The sequence below is a fragment of the Cydia amplana genome, chromosome 1 (assembly GCF_948474715.1).
Source record: "Cydia amplana chromosome 1, ilCydAmpl1.1, whole genome shotgun sequence".
Lineage (NCBI taxonomy): Eukaryota > Metazoa > Arthropoda > Insecta > Lepidoptera > Tortricidae > Cydia > Cydia amplana.
Genome location: NC_086069.1, coordinates 7203632 through 7222199, shown reverse-complemented (window position 1 = coordinate 7222199; position 18568 = coordinate 7203632). Strand labels below are relative to the sequence as shown.

The 18568-nt window shown below is 39.4% G+C and overlaps 4 protein-coding genes across 5 annotated transcripts; 3 read left to right on the top strand and 1 right to left on the bottom strand.

The window, feature by feature from the left end:
* The first annotated feature begins 777 nt into the window (after positions 1-777).
* Positions 778-1288, top strand: LOC134647693 (COX assembly mitochondrial protein 2 homolog). The gene is made up of 2 exons (XM_063502051.1): positions 778-909; positions 1109-1288. The coding sequence occupies exons 1-2, from the start codon at positions 829-831 to the stop codon at positions 1286-1288; spliced, it is 261 nt and encodes an 86-aa protein (XP_063358121.1). The 5' UTR covers positions 778-828.
* A 49-nt stretch (positions 1289-1337) lies between these two features.
* Positions 1338-1860, top strand: LOC134647503 (protein Abitram). Its single transcript, XM_063501856.1, has one exon. The coding sequence runs from the start codon at positions 1338-1340 to the stop codon at positions 1854-1856; it is 519 nt and encodes a 172-aa protein (XP_063357926.1). The 3' UTR covers positions 1857-1860.
* Positions 1861-3024: 1164 nt separating this feature from the next.
* On the top strand, positions 3025-4341 carry LOC134662741 (aminomethyltransferase, mitochondrial). Its single transcript, XM_063519016.1, has one exon. The coding sequence runs from the start codon at positions 3086-3088 to the stop codon at positions 4322-4324; it is 1239 nt and encodes a 412-aa protein (XP_063375086.1). The 5' UTR covers positions 3025-3085; the 3' UTR covers positions 4325-4341.
* Positions 4342-6677: 2336 nt separating this feature from the next.
* LOC134662726 (myosin-9) lies at positions 6678-18118 on the bottom strand. Of its 2 annotated transcripts, XM_063518999.1 has the most exons (19): positions 17844-18118; positions 17613-17724; positions 17101-17319; positions 16602-16678; positions 16374-16518; positions 15817-15974; positions 15518-15567; positions 15259-15325; positions 14967-15185; positions 14068-14203; positions 13586-13691; positions 12570-12768; positions 11396-11575; positions 10035-10299; positions 9355-9465; positions 8834-9018; positions 7827-8390; positions 7192-7362; positions 6678-6844 (listed from the first exon to the last, which is right to left on the bottom strand). In XM_063518999.1, the coding sequence occupies exons 1-19, from the start codon at positions 17961-17963 to the stop codon at positions 6749-6751; spliced, it is 3180 nt and encodes a 1059-aa protein (XP_063375069.1). In that variant the 5' UTR covers positions 17964-18118; the 3' UTR covers positions 6678-6748. The 2 variants fall into 2 exon arrangements, with proteins under 2 accessions (XP_063375069.1, XP_063375076.1); XM_063519006.1 differs by lacking the exon at positions 11396-11575 and having other exon boundaries at positions 6679-6844.
* Between the last annotated feature and the right edge of the window lie 450 nt (positions 18119-18568).

Below are 18568 nucleotides of genomic sequence, written 5' to 3'. Positions count from 1 at the left end.
AGGCCAGTACAGCGGTGTGAAATCGCTACAACGCGATTGGTTGATGAGTTCGCATCACGCGCGCGATTGGTTGACGAATTCGCATTACGCGCGCTATTGGTCGCAACTAGTCGCGTTAGACTGCACGATTGGCTGGAATTCGTGGGTAGCACCGCTGAACTAGTACGATGTTTAGTGCCCCATTAGCCCGTCCTTAGATATTATACGTCAATGCTTAAAGTGGTAACAGACTATCGCACCACACCGTGACCTTGGAGCGTCGCACCGATAAGAGCGAGAAAGAGATATCTGCTTCTCGCTCTCACTTATGGGTGCGACGCACCAAGGTCGCGATGCGGTGCGATAGTCTGTTAGCACACTTATAATAGGCAGATTAGACTCTCGTGCGAGCTACGAGACGAGCCGCGAGCCGCGCCACGAGACGCGAGTGTAAGCGGTGGGCTCGCGGCTCGTCTCGTGGCTCGCAAGCTCGTCGAGCTAATATAATTTAAACACTAACGGCACAGCATAAGGTTTATAACCGAATGACAAGCCGAACGCGAGTGTAAGCGGTGGACTCGCGTCTCGTGGCGCGGCTCGCGGCTCGTCTCGTGGCTCGCGCGAGAGTCTAATTCGCGTATAACGCACCAAAGTCGCGGTGCAGTTCGGTCATGAATCTAAGTTCGGTAGTCTGTTACGGTTTTAAGAAGTAAAAATGTCAATGTCATATTTATGTCAGTTTCAAGTTCAAGTCAGTCAAGTCAATCGACTCTCCCCGCACTCGCGATTAGGAGTTATCTTTTTCTTCATTGAATACTATTTGTATTAGCGTTTAATAATATCTTAGTTATGCATACAGATTTGTCACCCCATTTACATACTGACGAGTGTAATGTTTTGATAAAAAAGTTAATGGACTGCCACTCAGAGGTAGATAAGATATTATTGTAATTTCTCGTTTTTTAGTAACCGAGAAGTGTGTTACTTGTTTTACCTGTTATATTTTTGTAAGTCGTTGGTCACTTGTTGCTTTAACTTATGTTTTTTGTATGATTTTGTTGCGTATTTTGAACTAAGTAGTTTACTCTGAGAAATATTAAAAATGAAAACATAACCTTACTGTTTCTAGCATCCATTCCTCAAGTTTACGGGCTACTGCAACGACTATGACAGTGATATGAGAAAGTGTTTGAAGCAAGAGCGTCTTCGGCGTCAGAAAGCTAATTTAGACGAGTCAAGAAAACGGCATGCGGAAATTCAAGCTAGAATACTAAACTCCCAAAGAGCAAAAGCAAGTCAAGCACAGTAATTAGAACTCCATATTGTTAGCCAGCATAAAGTATTTGTTAGGTATTATAATGGAGTACAGTATCTTAGATAATATCCCTGATTTATCCACCTACCAATCTTTCACTGAGAGATACTTCACTAAAAGGTATGTCCTCAATGTAAATGGTATTGAAAATAATGATATCATGATAATGTTCCATTCTAACAGGATAACTTTGATAACACTAGCTCCTAGCCACTTCTTCTTCAAGACAGATGGAGATTATAAGTTAAACTTTACTATTGGTAATATTGACCGATTAACTAACACCGTGAAAGGAAAAGGTAAGAAGGGTGGCCAAGTGTTGCATCCAAAGTCTGTGGTGTGTAAAGTTGAGTTTGACAATGGCCCGAGTTTTGATGTGTTGTCCTGTATGAAAGGGACTCTTGTTGAAATTAATGAGGAATTAGTGAAAAATCCAAAACTGTTGAAAGAGTTCCCAGATTCTGATGGATTTATTGCCATTATTTTGTCAAGTATTGCTGTTTCTGAAGCAAACAAAAATGAAATGCTGACTCACGAAGAGTATGTGAAAATGTTGAAGTAGAAACTTTAAAGTGTCATTCAATAGAACTTGCGAACTATGTAAACAAAAGTTGCTAGTAATTTGACATTCAGTGTCAATTTTAGTATGGCGGTTTGTTTACATAGTTAGCAAGTTCTATTGAATAACACAGTAGTTATTAAATTGTTGTATAAATAATACCTTTGTGTTTCCTTTGTACTTCTACAATCAACCTTTTTGCAGATTGTTTTAAAAACTAAGATAAAAACCTGGTTTGAATAACAGGACAAGTAGACCCTGAAAGTGACACCATGTACAGTTGTTACACATGTGCTCATGTGTGAGGGACACAATGAACACAATGTGATGAATCAAAATTAAGAAAAACCTAGTGAGTGACCCACGTTTTTTTAGTCGATAACTGGTCGACATATTTCGCTCCTTAGAGGAGTATCCAGAGGAGCACGTGCTGGCTAACCGTCGCAGACTGCGACCTACTAGGCGACAGGTAGAGGCGAGAATGTACCCTGGTTTTCGGCATTATTGTCTTTGTTACCTCCAAACAACACCGTGTGCCAAATACACAGCTTTGTTTCAATAAAAAATATACACATAATAAAAACAAACTATTCACTTAGTTTAAAATGTTGTCATGGCCATAATTAGCATTGAAATATCCCTCATCATGGTATACGTAAATAATATTGTAATCGCACGAGTAGAGCCGAAGCAGCCCTCGTATAAATAGGTGGCAGTTTCCATACGCATATAACTAAAATTTAAAAATAATATTTAATATCATCTACCTATAACATTGACGATTCTTGCGGCGTTGTATCGAGGTTGCCAGTCTTCTTTATAAGACTGACCGGATTTAAAAAATTGTAATATCACTTGCAGACGTCTCTGCTTAGTACAAAATTATATAAGAAATATAAGATTATGACCACAAAAGTACTGAATTCACGAAAATATTAGGTATATTAATACCATACCATTACCTACGCTAAATAGGTTGGTGGTACTCTAGCTACCTAGCCTAATATTAAATACGTTTTTAGAGCTTAATATGGGTACAAAGACTACATAATACAATACAATAAGCTTATGCAACTTTATAGTCTCCACGCACAAGCTAAGTTATCAGCGCCTATTTTGTTTGGTGACCCTTGACCCATCATTACGGGACACTGATAGAGGTAACTACAAACTGCAGTGTTCACGAGGCCACAGTTTAGTACAGTCATCGAATACTCTGTGTAGCTGTGAAAATGGGGTCTCTGAGCCGATTTTGCGCTTTTACTTGTAAACATTCCAATGTTAAGATCACACCACTGTTTCAATTAGTGCGCGCATACAGTGACGGACATCAGAAGGCTGTGAAAACACCACTGTATGACTTACACACTCGGTACGGCGGCAAGTTAGTGAACTTTGTTGGATTTTTGCTGCCGGTACAGTACGCAGACTTGAGCGTTACGGCCTCCCATTTATTTACACGTAAAAATGCCTCAATTTTTGATGTATCCCACATGCTACAGACGAATGTGCGTGGGAAAGATTGTATATCATGGTTCGAATCGCTCTGCCCAGTGGACCTGAAAGGAATGGCTAATGGATCAAGCGCTCTAACAGTCTTTTTGACAGAAAAAGGGGGCATCATTGACGATTTGATTGTTACCAAAGTGAACGATGAAACACTGTATATAGTGTCAAATGCTGGGCGGCTAGAAGTCGATAAGCAACATATGTTAAACTCGTCTAAAATATTTAAACAACAAGGTAAAGACATACACGTTGAATTTTTAGATGTCAGTGATAGGGCTTTGATCGCCGTACAAGGCCCGAAGGCCGCTTCTTTGCTTCAGCCGCTTACAGACGTCTCTCTGGCCGACCTAATATTCATGACGTCCCGCTCGGGCTCCGTGGCTGGAGTGCGCGGCTGCCGCATCACGCGCTGCGGCTACACCGGTGAAGACGGCGTGGAAGTGTCAATCCCGGCCGACAAGGCAGATCACGTCACAGAAGCCTTACTCCAATCAAATGACATCAAATTGGCGGGCCTGGGAGTGCGGGACTCGCTCCGGTTGGAAGCAGGGTTGTGTTTATACGGAAACGATATCGACGAGACTGTTACTCCAGTGGAAGCCAATTTAACATGGCTCATATCTAAGCGAAGGAGAGGTGAAGCGAACTTTCCTGGAGCTGACGTAATCTTACGACAGATTAAACAGGGGGTCGAAAAGCGGAGAGTCGGCGTGCGTATGGAATCTGGAGCTCCGGCAAGAAAAGATGCTATCCTCAAGAATCCGGATACTCTGGACGTGGTCGGAAAAGTGACCAGCGGGTGCCCGAGCCCTTCGCTCGGAGGGAACGTGGCGATGGGCTACGTGGCGGAATCTTTGAAGAAAGCCGGCACTAAACTGTTGGTTAATATTAGAGGAAAGGATGTCCAATGTCTTGTTGCTAAAATGCCTTTTGTCCCGTCTAATTATTACACGAAGAAATAAAATAAAAATATATTAAAGTATCATTTTTATTCAAGAGTAGGTAGGTACCTTTAACACATAATAGAAACAATTCATCATAAAATACCTAATACTAATTAAAACAAGTCATTATTAATACAACAGTTTTTGAGCGATAATTAATAAAACTTATTGAAAAAAAGGAACGTCATGTCATCATCATTATTATTTTACTCTGCTAATAGGCAGTATCTACGATAAAGGCATGTAAACATAGTGAGCGTGGAATCCAAAGGAATGTTGAGTGATTTGGCACTTCATTAATACTAATACGTTAATAAGTAGGTATATTTACATTGTACTTAGCGTTGACTATCACAGGATTACTTGCATGGAATATTACTTTTTTAATCACATCTAGTTAGATAAGTTTATCAGTCCATGTTTTAACGTAACACTCTTAACTAACCAATGGTGGACCTTATAGCTATGCAATAAGGTTCACTAATAGTTGGTTAAAAATGTTGACGATGGTTTTTCAGTTACTTTTGTTAAATTATACAAATATACATCATACCTAATACTTAGGTCATACTGAAAATTACAGGACTGGCTACTTAGAAAAAATAAGTTTTCTCATATATCAGAATCCAGAAACTTTCAGTATGACCCACGTACATTCAAGTTTCTCATAAAAGTCACAGTAATGAATATAATGTAGACAGATTATATAGTTATTAATGGGGGAAAACTGGCTCTCGCTCACTTCAGAGAGGGCTTGAAATAGGTTTTAAGTTTCAACCAACATTATTTTCGTCTTTACTCTCGCAGTAATAGTACATGACCCACATAGGTGGGTCGTGTAGGTATTCCGCTATTGATATTTTTATAGATTAGATAATTGTATGTTATGAATTAAATTCTCAAAATATATTCAAACTATAAATCAATTTACAAACAAATAACTCTATATACAAGAAATTGGTATATTTTTAAAATTCAAACCTTGAACACGAAGTCACAAAAGCTAACCTGTCAGTGAGGACCTTCAAAGATTGTAGCGCCACCTGCGCTAGGCGCGTTTATCCTGATGGTTCGAGTCCACTCGGCGGCACTTGCTTCCTACAACTCATTATTTTTCATTTGTGATTTCGATTTTCAGTCTGTGATCATTATTTTAATCCTTAAACGCCGCTACACAACGCGCCATTGTTGCGCCTTATCGGAATGCACGAAGGTTGAAATTACACAGTAACGGAGCACGTCAGTTGACGTCTTTGGCGGTCAAAGGGTTAAAGACCTAAATCACAAGGCACACATTTAGGTCGATTGCCATATATATTAAAAACATGCGCTTGAACTTGTCAAGTGAAGCTTGACTCCATGCAGTTTCTGTTTCTAACAGAGCCAGATATTGTCATAAAAAATATCTTTATACATTCAAGACTTCGAAATAACTAGCATAAGCTAGTCGGACAACAAGTCTTATCGAGAAAAGGCTGTTTGTCCAAACACAAACAAGTCGGACGGATAAGTTACTAAGTAACTCATGGGTACGTTACGTTTGCCGTTATTGTGTGCGTTGCGTCTGTAACATAACTTTGGATGTGAATGTAGGTGCACTGGGACGAACGCGCATTTTTTAAATGGTTTAACTCTTTGTACGTACATACATACATGTATATAAAACGTAGTAATTCAAGAATTATAGAAAAAAATGCCTTAGATTAAGTGACACTGATACACTGGCAACATTAGTTGAGAGGCCATATAAAGTCTGTCAAGCCATTTCCGTCAGTAGAAAAAACCAGCAAATTAAAAAAAAATGTAGGCGCGAAAGGTTATCGGCCCATAGAAAATTTTAATTTCGCGCCTTATTCTACTGACAAGGTGGTTTGACCGGCTATATGTTTATCTGATCTCCCGCTGTCTTTTGTTTCGGTAGCTATGCGAGTTGTAATCAAATTTCAGTGTCAACTCCTGTTAGGTGTTTTTGTCCCATATTGTAGTAGGTACCTTAACGTCACAGACAAGACATCCTCTAGACAGCATAGTAGCGCAACCTCCTCTGCCACTTATACGGTAGTTTTACTCTATCTTCGAGTCAATCCCGTGCCGTGATTGGTCCGTGTCTTTGAACGGACCAATCACGGCACGGGATTCGCTCACCTCGTCCCCCGCACCCCCGTGTTTTGGCAGCATCGGTTTCATGAAATAATTGCTCTAAACTCAGTCTAGAGGATTCCTAGTCTATGCTTAACGTATACAGTATAAGAATCATTTTAAAGTTTTTCCGGAAACATGAAATCCATCCAATTAAACAATAACTTGTAAGTTTAAGTCCAAACACGAACGTTACAATTAATTCACCGAAAAATCTATCGCAAACACTGCAATAAATTTTAGCATTATCTTTAAATGGTCGGAACTGAATATGATTCGTAATAATACCTTTCACAATGAGTCTCATTTGTTGACATCCGCATAGTTACTGGTCATCGCAGCTGTAGACTGAGTGAGCTCTGCAAACTCCTTGGTCAGCTTATTTATTTTTTCTGCAATCTGAAAATTTAGGACATACATTTTTACGCGCTTGCGGCAAACCCCAGCAAGCTCGGTTCTCCATACAAACGTAGTTAGGCTCTCATTTTAAAACGAGTTAGATTGCTCTGAAACTTTGTACTTACAATAGGATAAGGTCTATAATGTAGTCCTGTAATTAGTTTATGTAGTAGCTTCAGATACCATGGTTAAATGTAGTTCCTACATTCCTTCCTAATGCTTCCTAATGTTAATTTGATTTTCGCTCCTATTTTTATAATACTTAATCAAAAGTTTGAACAAAAAGGAAATAAAAATGTAATTGGGTTATTTTCTTAAAAAAAAAGAAGAGCGTAATATATAATTACCTCATAGTGATTCGTGGGCGTAGCGGGTCTTCCATTTGTTTTTTCCTCCTGTACCCGACAGTTGGAAAGATAGGTTATCTGACTCTGCATTTTCAAGAAGATTTTTCTGTACTCATCTTGAATTCTGTTAAATTCGTTATTAATATGGGCGTCTTTTTTAGATATATATTCCTGCAAAAATATTCGTTTCGTTACTAGTGTACATTTCCGATACATAAATAAGCATATTTAAAATTAAATGAGAAATTGGAGTCTTTTTAAAATTTTACACTTCATATATTATGTTTTATTTTGCGATTGACATCTGAGCGTTTTCCAAAAAAAATGTACATTGTATTCATGTCTTCAAAATATTGACTTCTTGGGCTAATTTTACTCAGAATCATTTGTACATTCACGCCTCATACATGAAAAAATGTGTCCCAAAAGTATTGTATGTAAAAATATTTTTCCAGTGCGTCACGTTCATATAAATAAAAAAAATATTCATGCAAAAATGTGACGATCTGGAAAGGAAATCTTGGGACACATTTCATCATCAAAATGAGCCCAAGAAGTCAGTATTTTGAAGACATGAATGAAATGTACATTTTTTTTTTGGAAAACGCTCATCTAATATAATATGTATGACATACCTTATGTGTCATTATAGCTTTTTTAGCATTTTTGTACTTCTCTAACAAGGTCCGGTGCTCTGCCTGCAAGCTTTCGTAACTCTGTTCCGAAGTAGCTACTTTCCTTTGTAAACTATTTATTTTACTTTTCACATTTCTCAATTCCTTTTCACAAGAACTGTGACTGTGTTCCAACTCCTCCTTTTCTTGTTTAAGTAAATCTAACCGCTGTATCTTTTTCTCGTATTTCTCGGCCTTGATCTTCCACTCGTTGAGTATATCCCTAGTTTTTTCACACTCTGCTTGTATCGCATTATGTTCCTTGATCAACACGGATATCTCGTTCTCTTTCGACTCGAGTATCTGCGACACCTTGTCTCTCTCTGTCAGTATGAACTGTTTGAGGGTCTCCACTTCCTGCATTTTCCGCTCTAACAGCTCCTTCAGTTTGGTGACGGTGGCTATTTGTTCATTCTCCATTTCTTTCAGCCGCCGCGCGCAGTTCATTTCCGCGGTTTTCATCTCCAACGTGAATTTTTCTGCTATTTGATCTCGTATGGCTTTTTCTTTCATCATGAGAGCAGTCTGTAAATATGAAAAATAATGTACATGTTACTTAAAAACGAATAGCTCTAATAAAATTTCATTTTCCATCGTCGTAACGGGCTTTTTCTAAAATAAATATCGAAAACCCGATTCTTTCAAATCTGGACATTCTTGGGCTCATTCTACTCAGAATCGACAGCACTCTCCATCCTACCATTAAAAAAAGATGTCCCAAAATGTCCATTCCATTACGTCACGTTTTTAGTATGAGAAAATTTTTCACTTGTATGTAACGTGACGTAGTGGAATGTACAACTTTCATACAAAATTTTGGGACAATTTTTTTTTATCATCAAGATTGAATATGCTAGTGATTCTGAGTTGAAAGAACCCAAAAACACCAGGATCTGGGAGAATCGGGTTTTCAATATTTATTTTAGAAAACGCCCTACGCAAAGTTGAGTTTTCTTAAAATTGTATACCTTGGTCGCAATGGCGTCGTCGCAGGTCTGCACCATGTGCTCGATGGGGTGGTCGGAGGGGTCGGTGTTGGTGGCGACGGAGCGCTGGTCGCGCAGCTTGTTGAACCGCTCGAGAATGTACTGCTGGAAGAACTCCGCCTTGCCTTTTAACTCCTGCATCAGAGCTTCGTTGCTCTCTTGGGTGGCTACAAAATAAATACTTCTGTATTTGATTGCTAAACGATCAAGAGGTACATATGTTGTATTTTGTATGGTCCTGTGATCCTGTTCACATCACATGTCTATATGGGATTCAGTGGTAGATCCAGGATTTTGTTTTGAGAGGGGCTGATTCAGGATATTGGTTTGGGAGGGGCTTGAAGTGCTTGAAACCAATTAGGGTTCAGGTAGGAAAGTAAGCTTGAGCCGCATAGCCGCTAATGATGGAACCAACGGCATTAAAGCAGACAGCGTTTGTGATCACGTTATGTAACATGTTAGATTGCTGGTCGGTATACTAGGTAGGAGGACACATCACATACCTAATTTAACACTGCATTTGCTAAGCTGCTCATTCAGCTGCCGAATTTGCATTAAATTTTTCTCACATTGCGCACAAGGTTCCATTTCTTTTCGCATTGCACTTTTTTCATCTGGAAAATAAATAAAAAATATTAATTATAGTTTGTCAAAGGACTGTCTCATTTCAAATATAGAGAGAATCATACTATCTTTGTCTTACACTAGTATAGTACTGTACTGTGCTGTAGCACCGTGATTTAATTCTCTTTGCTAGCACCCGAAAGAAAAGGATGAATATAGTTTTCCTCGTTGTTACTGACTGAAAAATTGGTTTGACCAACTATAAGTGTCAGTTTCAGAACTGACTCTTTCAACAATTCAATAATTATAAAGATCTAAAGTCTATTTTTTTATTCGGTAGACTGAAATGACAGTTAATAGTATGAACATGAAATGTCATTCCATACTATTAACTGTCATTTCAGTCTACCGAATAAAAAAATAGACTTTACTCATGTCTATTATTCTATTGTAATTGGTTACTTAACGACCAGAATATCGCGTAAAATACCAAAATTAACGCATTCACTGCCAGGGGGCGTGGCCTAGGAACAAACTTGTATGACGGTGGACGCACATGTGCGTGTGTGCATGGCAGACCTTTTGCACTATTTACAAAAACCAGTGTAACATAACATACCTTCAAGATATTTGTTGAGTTTGTCGGTGAACTCCTTCTGTTTGTCGGTGAACTCCTTCTGCAGCTCGGAGATCCTCCTGTTGGCGCGCTCCAGCTCGTCCCTGGAGCCGGTGAGCTCCGCGGTCAGCTTCTCCAGCTGCTGCCGTTCCTTCTCTATCCTCTCCACGTATTCCTTCTCTTGGGACTTGTATAGATCCCGCTCTTGTTGTATTCTAGATTGGACGTCTTTTAGCTCTCTTGATGCGCTATCTCGCGTACTACAAGCCTGGTAGACAATGTTAAATTATATTATTTTAATTGATTGTACTTTATAGTGATATATCCTCTAGCCGCCCAGAGACCTATAAAAAGGTCTCCTGTTCCATTCTAATTTGAACCTTGTGCTGACAAAATAAAATTTCATTTTGCTTGGCAAGGTTTGACGTATGGGCGGCTAAGGATATTAACATTGTGAGGAGAAAATCTTAATAAGGCCCGATTTCCCCTCTAGATTGGAATGGAAGGTCCGATAAGAGTCGCTTTCGCAAAAACTAGTGCTGCTGCTGTACCAACTAGGTTAAAAAATAGAGTTAGACCAAGATAAGTTGGCAGCAAACTTGATAGCCCTGCCTGTACAAGTGTTATTTAAACGTCATCATTTTATAGAAGTTTGGCGTTTAGAATAACACCTGCACAGTCTGGGCTATCAAAATCGCTGCCAACATAGCTTGGTTTAATTCTAAACAATTTGCGAGGCTCATTCTTGGTATTAGGTTGCGAGTAGAGCATGCAGTACCGGTCCCGGTACCAGGAATTTAATTTCCCGGTTCTGGGTATAGCCGGAACCGGGATTCCCGGTTCTTCCCGGTTCTCTAGGAATCTTATGATTATTTTTAAGAAATTGTTTGTGTTAGCGTTTATGACTTATTTTCATATAAATAATTGCATAAATATTCATAAATAACTTATTTTATAAAAAAAAATAACACTTTATTAGCGTTCCAACCTATTTTACGAAATTAACCGGCACACTTTGCCTCCGCCTGGGCTTTAAGGTGTACGAGCCACACGGCCGTAGTTGACGCACTCAGCACTATGACGGCACAGATACGCTAGAAGAAGATACCAACTTACTAGAAGAATATTCGAATATAATATCCTAAAACTAAACTGCTAACTACTAAAAGATAACTACTATTGAAATGGGAATAAATACGCAAACTGATGAGAACCGGGAAGTACCGGTACCGGGTCTTCAGTACCGGTTCTTTCAACACTATAAAATTGAGAATATGAGAACCGGGAATTCCCGGGAGCATGCCCTAGTTGCGAGCAAGCCCTAGGCGCCCCAAGTGAGAAAACGCTAGGAAGATGACAGGTACCTGCAGGTAGAGAGTCTTGAGCTCCGTGTTGTCGCTGAGGGCGGCGCGCAGCTGCGCGGAGCAGCGCTCCAGCTCGCGCAGCAGGTCGGCGTGCGCGGCGGCGGCCAGCGACGCGCGCCCGCCGCGGGACTCCTTCGCCTTGTCGTACTCTAGCTCGAGCTCCGTGTACTTCAGCTCCATCTGGGGAACATTACAACATGTTTAACCAAGTGCGTACCTCGCTTTGTAGTTAACAAAAACCGGCCAAGTGCGAGTCGGACTCGCGCACGGAGGGTTCCGCACCATCAACAAAAAATAGATCAAAACAAGCAAAAAAACGGTCACCCATCCAAGTACTAACCCCGCCCGACGTTGCTTAACTTCGGTCAAAAATCACGTTTGTTGTACGGGAGCCCCACTTAAATCTTTATTTTATTCTGTTTTTAGTATTTGTTGTTATAGCGGCAACAGAAATACATCATTTGTGAAAATTTCAACTGTCTAGCTATCACGGTTCGTGAGATACAGCCTGGTGACAGACGGACGGACGGACGGACGGACAGCGGAGTCTTAGTAATAGGGTCCCGTTTTTACCCTTTGGGTACGGAACCCTAAAAAGTTGTTACACCTGCAGTTAACACATTCAGTGCCGAAAACCCGACTATCGGGTATTTTATGACTCCGTTCCCAGGCCGGACGGCCTGATAGTCAGGATCGTGGTACTACAGCTTTATATGACGAAATTGTTGTGGCCTGGTGCGGATGTCTTGTTTGGCTGGGTGGCAATGAATGTGTTAAAACGGCGGTTCGGAACGAAAAGAACTACATGAGCGGCCTATGTCAATTTGCCTAAAATCTGCAGAGCAGCGGTACTTATTGAGTGTTCGATGCCCCCATCTCTGGAGTGGTGTACGTGGCCGTGCTCTTATGCCAAGCGACTGCTCCAACCACAGACAAGACATCCTCTAGACTGAGCATAGTAACGCTACCCCCTCTGCCACTTATACGGTAGTTTTACTCCATCTTTGAGTCAATCCCGAGCCGTGATTGGTCCGTGTCTTTGAACGGACCAATCACGGCACGGGATTCGCTCACCTCGTCCCCCCGCACCCCAGTATTTTTGGCAGCATCGGTTTCATGAAATAATTGCTCTCAACTCCGTCTAGAGGATTCCTAGTCTATGGCTCCAACTTACATCTCTGAGCTGCGCGCGCACGTGGTCGAGCTCGGCCTGCAGGCGCTCGCTGAGCCTGTCGTCGCCGGTGCCGAGCGACTCGAGCTGGCTCTGCAGCACGGCCACGCGCGAGCCGAGCTGCAACTCGATGCCTTTCTGCTCCTCTATTTTGGCTCGCATATCGGATTCTTGCTTTCGGTACTGTTCCAGTTTTTTGTCCCTTTAAGATTTAAATGGGTAAATAATAAACTTATCTAATAATTTGATTTAAACGGGTTATTCCCACTGGTTACCACCAAGTTGTTACCAGTGGTAACTACTGGGAATTTTTTTCCCACCTTTTACCACTGGTAACTACTGGGAAAAATTATTCCCAGTAGTTACCACCAACTCGGTTTAGTGGTAACTACTGGGAATTTTTATTTTTCACCAAAATTTTGTTAGAGTTAAATACTAATAAAAACAGTATAAATAGTAAGAGTATAAATACGAGTATGATAAGATGATATAAGAGTATGATTTTTTATGAATTAATAAAATGATTTTTAATTACCTAATAAAATCACTTGAAAAAAAATGTAAACGGATTATTAAATTTATTCTTACATATATTATAGTTTTTGTACTAGTACTGGTTAAACTGTTTCAATATGTTAGGTCACTTTTAAGGCAGTTTACTAAAACACTAATCGACTAACAATTATTTATTAAATCACTCTATATTTATACTATACTATTTATACTGTATTTATTAGTATTTAACTTTAACAAAGTTTTGGTGGTAACTACTGGGAATAAAAATTCCCAGTAGTTACCACTAAACCGAGTTGGTGGTAACTACTGGGAATAATTTTTCCCAGTAGTTACCAGTGGTAAACGGTGGGAAAAAAATCCCAGTAGTTACCACTGGAAACAACTTGGTGGTAACTAGTGGGAATAACCCATTTAAACATAAAGCGCAATAGACTTCGGTAAAATTCTAATATCTAATGATTCAAGTATTGTTAGCCATTATAAATAATTTACACTTTGCTCACCTTTTAGCAATTTCTTCTTGTAACGCCGCAACCTTGTGAATCTGTTGTTTATATCTACTTAGAGCATCTCTTAGTGTCGATAATTTACCAGGCGACGGGGGTTCACCTATAAAATAACAAAACAGGCACATTATGATAATCAGTACCTAACTCTTATCGTTCCTACTTTTAAAAAAGATTACAAAATAAAAGCTTTTAAACATTGCATTCAGCTGTTCTATTCATCCAGACTATTCCATGTAGCCGAAACTAAAAGTTTGTTTTAGTTGGCTAGTTCCTCTGGTCACATTTTATCTCTATCATTACACTAATTTATTGGTAAATTTGCAATAAATATTAAATGTCTGTGCAGTCGAAAACTAATATGGGAGTATAAAATTTCATTTCCTATAAGATAAACAGACCGAAAGACAATATTATAATAAAACAGACAAATCCAAAGTAAAGCAGTGTTTCGTCAAACTTGTGTGCAGCATACCTACCTAGATATGTATTTTCTGGGAGTGAGTCGACGAGGATCTGATGTAGCGCGGTGCGCCAACTCTCGTACTCCTTGTGGCTGGCGGCCAGCTTATTCCGGCAGAGTACCAGCTCGTGTGCCGTCACCTCCAATTTAGACTGAAATTAAACATTTATACGATGTCGTATCTACACACGCTGCACTGGGTAGCACACGTCAAAGACAAGTATACATTTTTCACCTTATTAAGGAGTACCTAAAGCAGCCTTGCCCGGCGCGGCGGTACCTTCTGCAGAATAATGCAGGCTTCGAAGAAAAAGAATATGAGAAGTCGTGAATTTTTCGATGGTTCACCGTCAAGAAATTCTTTTTAATAACCATTTTAGGTTTTGGGGAGGGGAAAAGTGGGATTGGGTGTGGGCGTACCACTAGTCAGCTAGACAACATAGCATTTATTGCAGCCTAACCACAAGAGGAGACGTAAAATAAGTCAATTGATGGTCTAATAATTATACAAGCGAAACTCTTCAGGGGAGCCTGCTTTACTGCTTAGCTTAATGAATGAATAGGTAGTTGGTCACTGACAACTTATTTATTTATTTATTTATAGCCTTATTTCAGAATACATTTTTTTTAATTATATCTACAGTTATCCTTAATCTACTACGGTAACTGATTCTGTGTGCCTTCGGGCAAAGGCCTCGCCCAATCTTCTCCACTCTTCCTTATTATGAACTAATCTGGTCCATGTTTTTGTTTTTGTGCCTCCAGCCATGTCTTCTATTTCATCGGACCATCTTTTAAATTGCCTGCCTCTGTTTCTTTTATGCCCTCTAGGGTGCCAGAGTGTTACAACTTTGCTCCATTTATCTCCTCCATAAGTATTGTCTGACACGACTTATATTAAATGGTGGCACTTACCCCTAATTCCTTGACTTGTTCCCTGGCAGCGTTCCTCTCACTGGACAACTGCGCTACCTTCTCCTTCAACCGCGCACTCTCACCGTTCACCAGTCGACTTTGCGCCGCCTCTAGTTCACTCGCTAATCTATTGATAGTCGCCCCTTTGTCAATCAACAGTTCCTCTTTCTCTTGGTCTTTTTCTAAGCACCGCTTTTCGAGTATTTTTATTTCACTTGCCTAAAAACCATACTTATAATTAATATCAAAATTACAAGAACGAGGTTCAAGTAAATTTAATCAAACAACTTACTTTCTCTTCCAATCTGCTTTTAGCCTTTGTTAAATCTGCGTGCAGTCTATCGACTTCCTCTCTATGTCTGGAAAAAACAGTTAAACAAATCACTTTTCTAGTGGGCCTACCTTTTATTCTTATTTAATTCTCATTATTAGGGACTAGGGGAAAAATGGCGGTGCGAGGCGTCCATATTGGTAAATCCGTTCCTATAGGTAGGTGATGCGAGATTACATTTTTCTGGCTTGGTACTAAATACTTTCTGCCACGTACTTACCTGTCCTGCTGTTCTCTAAACAGTGCATCAGTGTCGTGTGTGTGAGCAACCTACAAACAAACAAAATATTCCAATGACTTGAAAGTTACCATTATAATGTTAAGCCATATGCTATTGTGGACGTACAAGTTTAATGCAGTGCACTAAAGATGTGAGCTAATACAATAAAAAACTACCAGCAACCATCTTTAATGGGCGACGGTTTAACATGCATCCTACGCAAGAAGAACTTTTGTTGCACTTACAAAAATGGCGAAATGAATCTTATATCAAGGCCACAAAGGTGCAAAGTACTTTACCTGGAAAGTGTGCAACCGTTGTTGCACTTCCTGCAGGCTGACGTTGGCAGCGCGCAGTTCCATCTTCATTTGCTCCTTCTCCTGCTCGCCTAGCACCAGCTTCTCCGTGAGGCTCACCACTTGTTGTTCTAGTTCTATCATTTTGTGTTTACTGGAAGCTGTTAATTCAAAATTTGTTTACAACAGTCTTGCTGATGAGAGAGAAAGCAGTTAGATCATACTTATGTGCGTCGTGACTAGACTGCTGCTTGAGCATTCTTAAGCTTATGCACCAATATGCATTACAAACCAGCTTTCATGATATAAATCATAATTAGAGTATTCATCAGGCCGGTCCACACAGAATGAGCTGTTCTGCAAGGAGGCTCGTTTTGTGTGGACCCACCTAATATCTACCTAGCTAGAAACTTAGTACCTATAGAGCCTAAGAAATATCTAGTAGCCAGGCGATCTACATTTTACTGATAATATGGTAGTGATGCCAGTATATTAAAAAAAAATCAGAATGTCTGACTAAATACTAGTCTATTTTCAGTTCTAAGTAGAATGCAAGTTACCCAGTAAATGGTGTGCTTCTTGCAGTGACAGCTCTGACTTGTCCCTATCATTGACGGCGGCTGCAAGTCTGGCACGTAGACTGTCAATTTCTGTATCAAGTTTTTCCATCTGTGCTGCTAACTGTTGACATTCTTTTTCACGCATCTGACAATGATAATTAGTAATCAGTCTGTGGTAGTGTTGTTTTGTTTGATTGACATTTAAATTTCTAATTTGCAAATACATACCTCATACATCACCTTAAGTTTCTCATTATTCATGTATTCTTGTTTTGCATCAATATTGTTTATTCCATTCAAATGTCCTGAAAACATATGCCAAACTGATGATTCGGTCTATTGTCATTTATTATTTTTTATTTATATATTTTCCTTTTAATGTGTATATCTATCTATCTAATACCTTTAAACGAGCAATTCTTGCATATTTATTTATTTATTTATATATATATATATATATATATATATATTTCGGGGATCTCGGAAACGGCTCTAACGATTTCGATGAAATTTGGTATATTGGGGTTTTCGGGGGCGAAAACTCGATCTAGCTAGGTTTTATCTCTGGGAAAACGCAAATTTTCGAGATTTTATACGTTTTCCGAGCAAAGCTCGGTCTCCCAGATATTTCAAATAAATCTAGGTACATAGCATGTGTATGCAAGGATATTGGGTGTTGACAGCCCCTTAAGCCTGCACAAAATACCTGCTAAAATTATTGACTAACCCATGTATTCCTGTTGGTAATAATGGTTTTGCCCATCACCTGCCCCATAGGGGCTAAACTGCAGTTTCACTGGGTCTTCATGGTGTTGAACTGGAGTGTGCCTATTTTTTGGGGTTTCATGGATATTAGGAGAGTCCCTAGTGTGCTGCAGTTCTTTAAGGTGGTTAAGGGAATCCACATAACTGGGAGGCAAGCCAGTCCTAGGATGATTAGGATGTCCTGTAGGTAAGATACAAAATTTAATGATGCAACTACTACTTATACAAAAGTACATACATTGATAACTTGTTTACATTATTGGATTGGGTTCTAAGTGTTCTAACCTAACATGGTTAAGTGTATAACCAATCATAAAAAGTATAGGATTCAAACTATAACATAGTTATCTAATTAAATACACATTTGCAAACTCCAGTTTATCTAATTCTGAATACTACTGATAATATACATAAAAAAAATATTCGAGGTTTGAATACTGGTCTTCTAGAAGACAAAAAATAATTATGTCTTACCATTTCCTCCATTAGTTTGAGCATCCAAGGTAAAGTTCCCACTGCTATTCACTGAACTCGCTTCGTCATCATCTTGAAGATCGTCAAAAGCATTTGCTAGTTTATGTTTCAACTGTAAATATAGAAAAACATATTATAAATGAAAAGATAAATATATTGTAAACTAATGAGCTAACACAAAACCATTGCTCTTGCCTTTGTTTTTTTTTCAAGTAACAATAATTCAATTACCTCCTCATTCCGCCGTTTCTGGTCTTCGATCTCCTCCTGTTCCTCAAGCCTGTCCTGAGCACTGTTGTTAATGTGAATGCTGGCGGCCCCTTGGAACAGACTCATACCCGGTCCTTCCATGATGTAATGAACCGCGAAAATATATAGGAACTCATAAAACTAATTTTATATCAATGTAATACTGAATTGGTTTCCGTCGTATGTGAACAAATTATCCAATGTTTTTAGATTTATAACCTTCGCGTAGCAACCGTTGACGTCGCATCGCAAGTCGTTTGTTGACAACAACATATTAAAACAACAACACTTGTCTATGGTTTAATGTCAAATACTTGGCTTCAGAGGGCCTACCGCGAACCACGTTCGACGTGTCACACTTACGTACGAATTTACAAGTGCGACAGAGAGGCAACAGGTCGAACGTGGTTCGCGGTAGGCGCTCTGCTTCGTGTTTGTATAGCCCCCTCCACACTCGCGTTCGTTCACTGATATCGTCCCATAGAAAATTTGAATTTCGCGCCTTTTTTTACTGACAAGATTTGGTTGACCAGCTATAATTATATATACTATAGTGCATCAAGCAAATCTTGTCAGTAGCAATTATTGATTATATTCTCTTTGATTGAATCAACGTACGTAGTATCTAGTCTTATACAAAGAGTATTAAATCACTACGTTTTAAGAGTCGGCACTCTCGAACAAGCCTTAAACCGAATTAAGAACGT

Bases quoted from the DNA above. Each gene is read 5' to 3' on its own strand.
- LOC134647693 (XM_063502051.1), top strand. From the start codon at position 829: ATGCATACAGATTTGTCACCCCATTTACATACTGACGAGTGTAATGTT. The intron at 910-1,108 runs GTAGATAAGATA...TACTGTTTCTAG, and splicing joins TAATGGACTGCCACTCAGAG to CATCCATTCCTCAAGTTTAC.
- LOC134647503 (XM_063501856.1), top strand. From the start codon at position 1,338: ATGGAGTACAGTATCTTAGATAATATCCCTGATTTATCCACCTACCAA.
- LOC134662741 (XM_063519016.1), top strand. From the start codon at position 3,086: ATGGGGTCTCTGAGCCGATTTTGCGCTTTTACTTGTAAACATTCCAAT.
- LOC134662726 (XM_063518999.1), bottom strand. From the start codon at position 17,963: ATGGAAGGACCGGGTATGAGTCTGTTCCAAGGGGCCGCCAGCATTCAC. The intron at 17,725-17,843 runs GTAATTGAATTA...CTATATTTACAG, and splicing joins AGAAACGGCGGAATGAGGAG to TTGAAACATAAACTAGCAAA. The intron at 15,568-15,816 runs GTAAAGTACTTT...GTTTGTTTGTAG, and splicing joins AACGGTTGCACACTTTCCAG to GTTGCTCACACACACGACAC.